The 10,869-nt window shown below is 56.7% G+C and overlaps 1 protein-coding gene across 1 annotated transcript in view; it reads right to left on the bottom strand.

Annotated features, from left to right (window-relative positions):
• The window catches only part of TDRKH (tudor and KH domain containing), an 11,399-nt gene extending 765 nt beyond the window's left edge, over positions 1–10,634 (bottom strand). The window contains 9 exon segments of the mRNA XM_078880818.1: positions 59–235; positions 238–309; positions 1,037–1,209; positions 1,969–2,779; positions 3,309–3,448; positions 4,996–5,200; positions 6,377–6,501; positions 6,763–6,899; positions 10,589–10,634. Coding sequence (XP_078736944.1) covers positions 59–235; positions 238–309; positions 1,037–1,209; positions 1,969–2,779; positions 3,309–3,448; positions 4,996–5,200; positions 6,377–6,501; positions 6,763–6,877 — 1,818 coding nt within the window. The 5' untranslated portion in view covers positions 6,878–6,899; positions 10,589–10,634.
• Between the last annotated feature and the right edge of the window lie 235 nt (positions 10,635–10,869).

Here is a 10,869-nt window from a genome sequence, read left to right as displayed (position 1 = left end):
TCGCAGAGCAATAGTCACTAAGCCGATGTATGGTATGCACGCTGAACTTCTTTCGCACCGTACGTTCACTGCCACCTGCGAGTCGCAGAGCAACATTCGCTCGGCAGACACCACGGCCCGGGGGGGACGGCACGCACCGCAGAGGCCGCAGGTTGCCGGCGGGCACGACGGCGCTGTCGCCGTAGTCCACGTAGTAGAGCTCCACGGTGTCGGCGCTCGCAGGAACGGGCGACGCGGGGCGCGGTACCACACGCTCGCGTGGTCGAAGGGGGCGGATACCACGTCGCCAATGCCGGGCGCAGGCACGGCCTGCGCACCGCACGGTCGGGGAGGGGGGGGCGGGGAGAGCGGTGTGTGGGATGCACGGGCACGGCGGCACTATACGGGAAGTTTCGGTCGCCTCCGCGTCGTTCTTCTATCGCTGCTCGCTACTACTACTTTGCTGCTGCCCCCACGTTTCTGTTGCCGCGAGCGTCGCTCGTCCATTCCTCCAGCCGAGCTGAGGACTCGGGGGGGGGGCGTCCTACACTACTGCGTTGTCCACCATCTAACAGACTACAACTTTACCAGCGGTGTGTGTTGATAATTAATAGATACATAAATAACGAATGGGAAGCGTCTGAGTGTGGGCAGAACAAGTGGCCATCAACCAATGCAATGAGCCAGACGTGCCCCAGCAGTCACGGAGAAGAAGGGATTGAAGACAACGACGACCAATGGAAGAAGTCGGGGGGGGGGGGGGGGGAGCGGCACCAATGGATGAAGTTAGGGGGGTCACCAACGGATGTCAGGGGAGGGTGGGCAACCAACAGAAGGAGTTGGGTGAGGGGGGGGCAGCACTAATGGAAGGAGTTGGGTGAAGGAGGGGGCATCAACGGAATGAGTTGTGGGGGTTGGGGGGGGGACAGAGTTGGAGGGTGGGGGGCGGGGGTGGGGCAGCTCCAATACAGGAAGGCGGCACGGCTCGGCACGGCTCGGCACGGCTCGGCACGGCTCGGCACGGCTCGGCACGGCTCGGCACGGCGTTACACGTCACCTCGGCGGCGGAGTCCTCCGAGCCGTAGTAGATGCTCATCTCGGCGGTGAGCCGGTCGAGCTGCAGCGAGCGCGGCCCCAGGATCTGCAGCCACGCGTGGCCCGGGTGTTCGAGGGCCGACACGTACACCTCAAAGAACTCGCCGGCCGCCGTCGCCGCCACCGGGCTCGGCACTTGGAGGGGTGGGGGGGGGCGGTGAGCACCGGCGTGGTGACGGGCCACGGCGTGGAACGAGACGCGCGCGGGAGGACGACGACGATGGATACGGACCGGACAACGCCGACGTTTAGTTTTTGATGTCACGGCGGTACCCGCGCGGTTTCGCGTCGAACTAAAAATCTAAAACACCGTAAAGGATCGGCGAAGTTCAAACGGCGTTGGTTCAAGCGAGCCGGACTGCTGACGAGACGCCGCGTGTCGGACCCAGTGCCACGGTTTAGCTCGTCGTGAATCGATGCTGTAGAAATGATGCGCTTGCAGAACTAAATTTAACTAAATTTTTATTTTTTTATTTTGACCAGGTAAAGCCCACTGAGCTGCTACGTAGCTCTTGCTCAGTAGTGGCCTGGCGACCACAAATGACAGCTCAACGAAGTGGCTCGTCATCGTCGTCGTGTGGAAATTGATAGCAGCAGCCAAATACTCGAAACGCGTGATGCCGATTCTCAATGTGGAGGGAAAAACCGAAAGACCTGGAGAAAAATCCACGCGACCACGGGGAGACAGAGACATGCAGACTCCAAATATACAGCAGGTGTAAGGGTCGGGATCGAATCCCACAACGACATCCTGTAGACCAGGCGAGGGAGTTAAAAAATAATAATTCTGTCAATCCGTAATCTGTCCTTTGTCCGTCCATCCTTCCTTCCTTCCATCCGTCTGTGCGCAACTCCCTAGTACCGCCGGGCTGGCTGGGCCGCGGCGTCTCGTACCTTCAAACGTGGCCCTGCGGACCTCCTGGGATGACTCGTGGGACGACTCGTGGGACGACTCGTGGGACGACTCGCGGGACGACTCGTGGGACGACTCGTGGGACGACACGGGTTCAGTCGTCGCTTCTGGGCACGGCTCGGAGCCCTCACTCCTGCTGGGGGGCGGGCGCTGTCCGGGCCACGTGGTGAAGGTGAAGGCGGCGGCGGTGGCGTTGGCGGTGCTGGAGGTGGTGATAGCGTTGGCGGTGCTGGAGGTGGTGATAGCGGCGGTGTTGGCGGTGCTGGAGGTGGTGATAGCGGCGGCGTTGGCGGTGCTGGAGGTGGTGATAGCGTTGGCGGTGCTGGAGGTGGTGATAGCGGTGGCGGTGCTGGAGGTGGTGATAGCGGCGGCGTTGGCGGTGCTGGAGGTGGTGATAGCGTTGGCGGTGCTGGAGGTGGTGATAGCGTTGGCGGTGCTGGAGGTGGTGATAGCGGTGGCGGTGCTGGAGGTGGTGATAGCGGCGGCGGTGGTGAAGTTGCAGGCGGCGACAGTGGCGGTGGTGGCGGCAGCCGCGGCGGTGGTGAAAGTGACGGTGGCGGGGGCGCAGGCGACGGTGGCGGCGTTGAAAGTTGCGGCTGCGGTGGTGAAGGTGCAGGCGACATTGGCTGTAGTAGCCACGGCGACGGCGGTGGTGGCGGCGTTGACGTTGAGGTTGGGGCCGCGTACCGAGTGGCACGTCCCAGACACCTTCCTCTTGTGGCGTGCGGCCACGGAGGAGAGCACCTCCCTCCGGAAGGCCTCTTCCTCCGCCACTTTCTCGAGGAGCAGCGACTGCAGAGGCCACACAAGAGGGCAGGGGGAAGGTGTCGGGGGGGGGGGGGAGGGGCCAATGGAGAACGGGAGGCGATTCCCCTCCTCGTCGATTCACAAAACAATCGTTACATTTTTTTCTAATTGTCTCCTGCTTACCACCGTTTGTGCTGTCTGCCCACCCACCCGCGCGCGCGAGGAACGTCGCGCTCGGAGGCTTTAACAGAAAGAACACGGGCGGTACAAATCGAAAACCGAGATGGTGAAGGAAAAAAAAAAAAATTCTAAGTATAGAAACAAAAAATCAGGAAACTAAAATGTCAAGTTAGGCCAGCGCGTGAAAGTTTGATCCTGACTGGGCACGCAAAACGCCCGTGGAAAAAGTCCGGGCAGTGAACACGAGCGATCTGTGCTGGCACGGCTCCGGCGTGCCCGCAGGGAAAAGAAACAAAAAAAATGGATTTGCCGCTCGCGTTTTTTGGCGGTCCGGATTCCCGCGACCCTGTGGGCGCGTCTCTCTCGCGGTGCGCGAAGGAGGGCACCAACGAACCTTCGCCATCTCGATCTGCTGGTGCGTGCCCACGATGGTAAACAGCCTCTCGCTGTCTGGGTGCAGCCCGCCTGCGTTCTCGCAGTTGATCTTGGCGTTGGAGTGCCGTTGGATGGCGCGGATGTTCTGCCCACCTCGGCCTGCGCTCGCCGGACAAAACACTTCCTCGGTCACGCGGTTTTCCGCCCGCCCGCCCGCCCGCCAGCCCGCCCGCCAGCCCGCCCGACTGCCAGCCCGCCCGCCCGCCTGCCTGCCAGCTCAGTCGGTCAACCCACGGCACCTGGGTCACTGTCCCGTGACAATCCTGTCGGCGGCGAGCCTTCGACACACTTCACGTGGCCTCAAAGTGCACACGGCCTGGCACAGGCGTCGTGATGACGTCACCGCCACTTAGTGGCGAATGGCGGTTGTTGTTGTTGGCGAGCGGTAGTGGGGAGCAGTAGTTGTAGCGCGCTGCGCTACAAACCCGGCGGCACGAGTTCGATTCCCGCTTATGGCAACCGACACCAGTGACAATTATCTGAACCGGTCCTGGGCCTCCCCCAGCCTGAAATGCGTACCCAGTAGGGTGTGTGGTAAACATCGCCACTGGGCAGACAAAGGCAGCCGAGCGTGCTGCTGGCCACCCACCCCCTCTTGTGCCGTGCCGGCCTTCATAGGTGCTCCTCGCCAAGAGCACTTTCCTCGACAGTTTGTTCAGTCTATACAGGGGATCTTTGTCTTTGGTGGTGGTGGTGGCTACGTCACGTGGCTGCCTGTAATCTCAGCAGCACTGTGGAGGCAGCGGTGAGGGCTGGTGGATCACGCACAGATGATGTTGTGAAACTCCCTCCCCTCTCAGGGTGGGCGTCCAGGAGGAGCCGGACCCCTTGCTCGCCAAAAGGCGGTTACAGCAATCGGACCAATCGCCACGCGTTTCCATCTGGGCGGGGATACAGCGTTGCCCCCTCGGGCAAGGCGTGAGCTTTTCTCCGGGTGCTCCGGTTTCCTCCTCCCACGTGAATAACGCTCATCACCACTCATCGGCTGAAAACATCTTACAAATAAAACCTTATAGTAGCAGCAACAGCAGTGCCACCCTGAGTCCCATGACCCATCGCGGTTCTCCGGGATAAACTAAATAAGAATGATGCATTATAATTTATAACAATCCTTACACGGTTACGTGCCGCCAGATGTAAATGACATCTCTACGTCTCCACCGCATCTCCAGTGTCATCTCTACCAAATCTCCACCACCGCATCTCCACCGCGTCATTTCCACCGCATCTCCACCGCGTCATGTCCACCACGCGTCATGTCCACCAGACGTCATCATCTTCACCGCATCATCTCCACCGCATCATCTCCACCGCATCATCTCCACCGCGTCATGTCCACCAGGCGTCATCATCTCCACCACATCATGTCCACCGCATCATCTCCACCGCGTCATCTCCACCGCGTCATCTCCACCGCGTCATCTCCACCGCGTCATGTCCACCAGGCGTCATCATCTCCACCGATTCTCCACTGCATCATCTCCACCGCGTCATCTCCACCGCGTCATCTCCACCGTATCATCTCCACCGCATCATCTCCACCGCATCATCTCCACCGCGTCATCTCCACCGCGTCATGTCCACCAGGCGTCATCATCTCCACCGTGTCGTGTCACCGGCGGTGGGCGAGCGAGGCGCCCCCTTACCCATGATCCTGCCGACCGCCCTCTGCGGGAGGCGCAGCTCCTCCACGGCGGTGGCGCTCTCCGCCACGATGCGGTGGAGGGCGACGCTGGCGCGGCACACGTCATCCGGCGTGCCGCGAATGCGCACCACCTCCTGGCCACGTGCGTCTCGCTCGCCCCTCGGCGCCCGCTGCACAAACACCTGCGCCCCCGTCTCCCGTTGGAGCTGTTGGGCGGAGACGGCGCCGGCAGGGGAGGGGGGAAAGGGGGAGAAGGGGCAGAGGAGGTGGTGGTGGTTCACGCATTTAGAATCGGTCCCCGATATATATACGAAGATATTTTCATCAAATTAATGAGCAAATTAAACCGGAGGACTTGGAGAGAAAACTCACACGCGCGCGAGGGGGCAACACTCTATCCCACACTGATGCAATAGATATTAGCCGGCACTTTTAGAGCATTCGCCTGCTGTAAATTTCCACACGATGGTGATGAGCCACTTCATTGAGCTATCATTTGTGACAGCCAGGTCGCTTCTGAACAAAAGATATGTCGCTCAGTGGGGGCCTTATCTGGTAAATAAATAAAATTAGTTGAATAGTATCCTTTGGGTATTTCGGCAAAGTCACGTAGATAGGTTCAAATTAATAAAAATTAAAAACGACGTTTCGATCGCAACACAAGCGGTCGTCATCAGGTGATCGAAACGTCGTAGTTTTTTGTTTACTTTATTTTCATTAATTTGAACCTATCTACGTGACTTTACCGAAAGACCCAAAGAATATGAATTCCTGCAGTCACGGAAGCTTCAAGTCAAGATTTAGTTGAATAGTTTTATTCGTCGACTACCTGAGACCCGTGAGCAGCCAAGTGGCCAGTTGTGCGATCTAAAACTAAACTATTTTACATTCTACCAGTGAAGGCCCACTGAGCTATAGAGCTCTTTTTCCAAAGCGACCTGGCGATCGCAAATGATCGTTCAAACGAAGTGGCTCATCATCATGTACAAAGTTGTAGCAGCAGCCAAATACTATAAACTCGTGAAGTCGATTCTAAATGCGGAAGAGAAAAACCAGAGGACCCGGAGAAAAATCCACACGACCAAGGGGAGAGAGAGAAACACGCAAACTCCAAATATACAGCAGCAGGCGTCAAGAGTCGGGATCAAACCTACGCACTCCTCCTGTATCCCGGGCGAGGGAGTTGACGCCTCGCCACCCCGGTGCCCCGTATTGTACCCGGCTCGCATTGAGTCGCAAATAAATTAATTGTTCACGGCTCGCTCGGAAAGCAGCGAGCGTGAAACCCACTCGTGCCGTGAGGGCCCCGGGGGGAGGGTGGGGGACGTGTGCCGGAAGTGGAATGGAAGGAAGGGGGACCCCGTCAGGGGACAGTCGTGCACCTGGTTGATGGTGGTGCCCTGCTTGCCGATGATGGCGCCCAAGGCCGACATGGGGACACTCATCTCCACCGTCGTGAGGATCCTGCGCGCCACACCGCTGCCGTTCTGCGCCAAGTCCTCGTCACCTGCACACGACCCCCACCCCATCCACCCCGTGTCACCTCGACCCCTGTGTAATCTTGACCCCCGTGTAACCTTGACCCCCGTGTAACCTTGACAGACTTGGAGGGAGGGGGGGTGGGGGCGAATGGGGCTGGGGAATGGGGGGGGAAGGGGGTTGGGGGTGTGGTGGGGCGGTGGGGGGCAGCTGGGCGGAGGAGGGCAGGTCGAGCGGCTGGAGGGGACTCGGGGGCCGGCTGGGGGGGTGCGTGGGGGGCGACCCTCACCATACTCGCGCAGGCGGTGGTACAGGAAGTAGAGCAGCGCAGCTCCGGAGGGGACGGCCAAGAGGAGGGCGACCTTGCGGCCCGTGCCGAGGTCGCCCCAGCGCTGCCAGGGCATCGTGTCAGCGAGAGCCTGGCCCCTAGCCGCACAGCACAGTGGCAGGCACACAGGAGGTAGCTCTACGGTATCCGCTTCCGTGGTCCCTTCCCCAACGCAAAGTAGGGGGGGGGGGGGGGGAAATCGGGATTAAATCCGCGCGGGGAAAATATATATTTTGAAAAGAATCGATTCTTGAAAATCGCGAACAGTTGGGCCGCATCGCGGGGATTCACGGCATAGCCGCGGCACGACAAAGTGACGGGCTCGTCCCGCAGCTGTGGAGCAAACCAAGTCCGTGGGAAAGCCGGTCCGGCAGGGGAGCGGAGTGGCGATGGTGCGATGGAGTAAGGCGGTCCGGCAGGGGAGCGGAGTGGCGATGGTGCGATGGAGTAAGGCAGCGAACGGACAAAACTCCGCTGGGAAACAGGGGAGACGCAACCCAAGAGTTTTTCGAGGAGCAGCCTTTATTTAGGCAGACGCAAGGCCCTGTAGGCCGCCACGTCCCTTCGAAGCCTTCGTTAGCCTGACCACACATTGGAAAGTCACGGCCACGGGGGTGGGGCTTTCAGAGTCAGGAGCCTTTATTAATTCCTGGAGGAATCCGATTAAGTTCTTTGTCACCGTTCAACACGTGGCAGTAGTAGTAGCAAGGCTTTCGCGACCAATATTATCCATAAGAGGGTTTTTTTCAGTTAAATCGTGTAAACGTAAATGCTGTGTCGTTGAATCTGCCACCACCCGACAGAGCCAATTATTAAGATTTGCCAAGTAAACAAAATGTGTCGATTCGTTACTAGTTCAGAGTACCGCGAAATGTCACAGTACTCGAGTTGTGAACGTTGTGCGTTTACTCTCCAGCAAACTGGTGTGTGCCGGACTGGCGCGCTCTGTTTACGTGACAAACCTTACTCATGGGCCGTGTCGGGTGGTGGCGGGTTTAACGACACATGTTATTTACGCGATCTAACCCAACAAAAAGACTATCTTTCACAGTGGACAGCCAAGGCCGCCGCTGCCTCAGCGCTGTAAACAAACGAGCGACGCGCTCCCAATGACGCTTCAACGCTCAAGTGAGCGGGGAGATCACTCGGACGTCTTTGAACTAAATAATCGACCACCCGGTTATTCTTTTGGGTTGCACCTCCCTCCAAGACAGCGGTTCCCAACTTGGAGTAAGGCAAGAGACATCTCTAGGGGGTACGCGAGACAGTTCACACGAAGGCGGCGGTCACGTGGGGTATTGTAGTAGTACACAGATAGTGGAAAGGGCTGGTAGTAGTCCACAGACCTGGGGTAGGGCTGGAAGCGGTACACAGACCGGGGGTAGGGGCTGGTAGGGGTACAGAGACAGGGGTAGGGCTGTAGGGGTACAGAGACAGGGGTAGGGGCTGGTAGGGGTACAGAGACAGGGGTAGGGGCTGGTAGAGGTACACAGACAGGGGGTAGGGGCTGGTAGGGGTACACAGACCGGGGGTAGGGGCTGGTAGGGGTACACAGACAGGGGTAGGGCTGGAGGGGTACACAGACCGGGGTTAGGGGCTGGTAGGGGTACACAGACAGGGGTAGGGGCTGGTAGGGGTACACAGACAGGGGGTAGGGGCTGGTAGGGGTACACAGACAGGGGTAGGGGCTGGTAGGGGTACACAGACAGGGGTAGGGCTGTAGGGGTACACAGACAGGGGTAGGGGCTGTAGGGGTTCACAGACAGGGGCTGGTAGTGATACACAGACAGGGGTAGGGCTGGTAGGGGTACACAGACCTGGGGTAAGGCTGGTCGGGTACATAGACGGGGGTAGGGCTGGTAGTGATACACAGACAGGGGTAGGGCTGGTAGGGGTACACAGACAGGGGTAGGGCTGGTAGGGGTACACAGACAGGGGCTGGTAGTGATACACAGACAGGGCAGAGGCCTGGTAGGGGTGGAGTTAGGGGGTATGGCCCAGTAGGAGATACATGACAGCCAAAGATTGGGAATCACTGCTCTGTGACGCATGCAGAGTGGGGGTGGCGGGGGGCAAGATGGACCACACCACTGGCACAGCACACGAGGAGAGGGCGACTCTTACATGGACGCTATCTCGAAAGCGTTCACATGAACCGCGTCGTGGCCGTTTGACAGCCCGATCTCCATTCTCGCAATGATTTTTGTTTGTTTCACACCTGCGGACAAGATCAGCAATTTTTGTTTCGTTTGAAATAAATAAACCACCGTGCAGAGAGGGGGGTTTCTGTCTCTACCCCTACCAGCACAATCACGGACTGTCACGGCCTCACGGACACGATGCGTCAGCCCGAGTTGGTGAAAGCGTTGGAGAAATTTAATAATTGGGCGCCACGGTGGCTAGGAGATGTCAACTACTTCGCCTGGTATACACAGGTCCTGGGTTTGATCCTGACGATGCCTGTTGTATATTTGGAGTTTTCGTCTCTCACCCCGTGGATTTTTATCTAGGTCCCCCGGGTTTTCCCTTCACATCTAAAATCAACATCACGCGTTTGGAGTTATCTGACTGCTGTACATTTTCACGTGACGATAAGCCACTTCGTCGAGCTATCATTTATGATAGCAGCCGGGTCGCTTCTGAAAAACAGCCACATCGCTCAGCCAGTGCCGGATCAAGCTAGTGCGGGGCCTGTAGCGTTTGATGTTATAAAGGGGTCCTAAATAAAATAAAACAAATATTAAAACACTCCAAATTAAGTTTGTTTAAATATTAAAACACTAATTTTTTTTACTTACAGTCAAGTTATTGTATTTTTTTATTTGCTACACAGCTAGATAATACGACAGATCGTTAACCTTAAACACCCGGTCATTCGTAAAAGTTGAAGGCGGTATAGCACTATAGTAATAGAGCAAGTGCAGAATCACTGTAATTTTTAGCTTGAAGGCGCGGGGGCCCTTGAAAGTGCGTGGCCGTAGCATGTGTCGCGACGAGGATAATCTGACACTGGGCTCATTGGGCCTTACCTGGTCAAATAGAAACGAGTTCGGTAGTTTCACGTGCGTTTAGAGAAAACGGCTGCTAGAAATGTCCACGTAAGCCACGTCGGTGAGCTGCTATCAATTTATAGCCGGGTGCCTTGCCTGCTGAAATACAAACTCGTAGAACAGTTTCGTTTAAAACAAATCAAATAGTTGAGTGTGAAGGGATTCGACCACGTGCTCGCAGCGCTACTGTACTTCGTCACGAGGCACAGCGCGACCACGTGGCCAGCTCCGAGCCAATCACGCGTCGCTACAACAACGCCATGCACTTGAATACATTATATTCAAATATACTAAATCTTCTAAATTCTTAGATTTTGGCTATGACTATTACACCAATTTGCAATAGGCGTGCGAGTGTGAAGGTGTACTACTTAAACGTGAGCGACGGCAAAAACGTGAAATTCAAAGTGCTCTGCAATATTGCTGCGTGTAAATGAAAATGATCCATTTCGGGATTTTGCAGGCACTCACCCGTGACACGGATAATCAAAAGAAAAATTGTGCAAACCGTCAATCCTTACCGCTAATGATAACAATTAATCTTGTTAAATGCAACTTAATTTAAATACAGGTTGGTATAAAGTCATTTGGAGCAACAAACGAACTTACAAAAAAAACATACGCCCTCAACCTCAGCTATAAAAGAGCAGAGGCAACATGGACGTTGTGGTATTTATAACAACGATCAAACAAAAACATTTTGAGTAACAAAAAATATTTTAACAAATTCTCCTTACCACGACCTCCCAATGCCCCACGCGTGTAACCCCCAACCGCTTTGTATTTTCCACATCGGATAAGCAGCGGGGTCCGCACGTGATCGGAGCTGTCGTCGTCGCCGATTGGTCAACGGCTCCGCCGAGTGACCAATCGCGGACGTAGCGTCCCGAAGCGCGCTACGAAATCTAATGCGCCTGTGCTGCAACGGACGTCACCGCTCAATTTCCCACGCAGGATAGGCACACGCGCGCTTCTGATTGGTCAGCGAACTGCACCCCCAACCCCCACCTCGGTTCGT

This window comes from Lampetra fluviatilis, chromosome 59 (assembly GCF_964198595.1).
Source record: "Lampetra fluviatilis chromosome 59, kcLamFluv1.1, whole genome shotgun sequence".
NCBI classification, from domain to species: domain Eukaryota; kingdom Metazoa; phylum Chordata; class Hyperoartia; order Petromyzontiformes; family Petromyzontidae; genus Lampetra; species Lampetra fluviatilis.
This window is presented reverse-complemented; position numbering and strand designations above follow the sequence as displayed.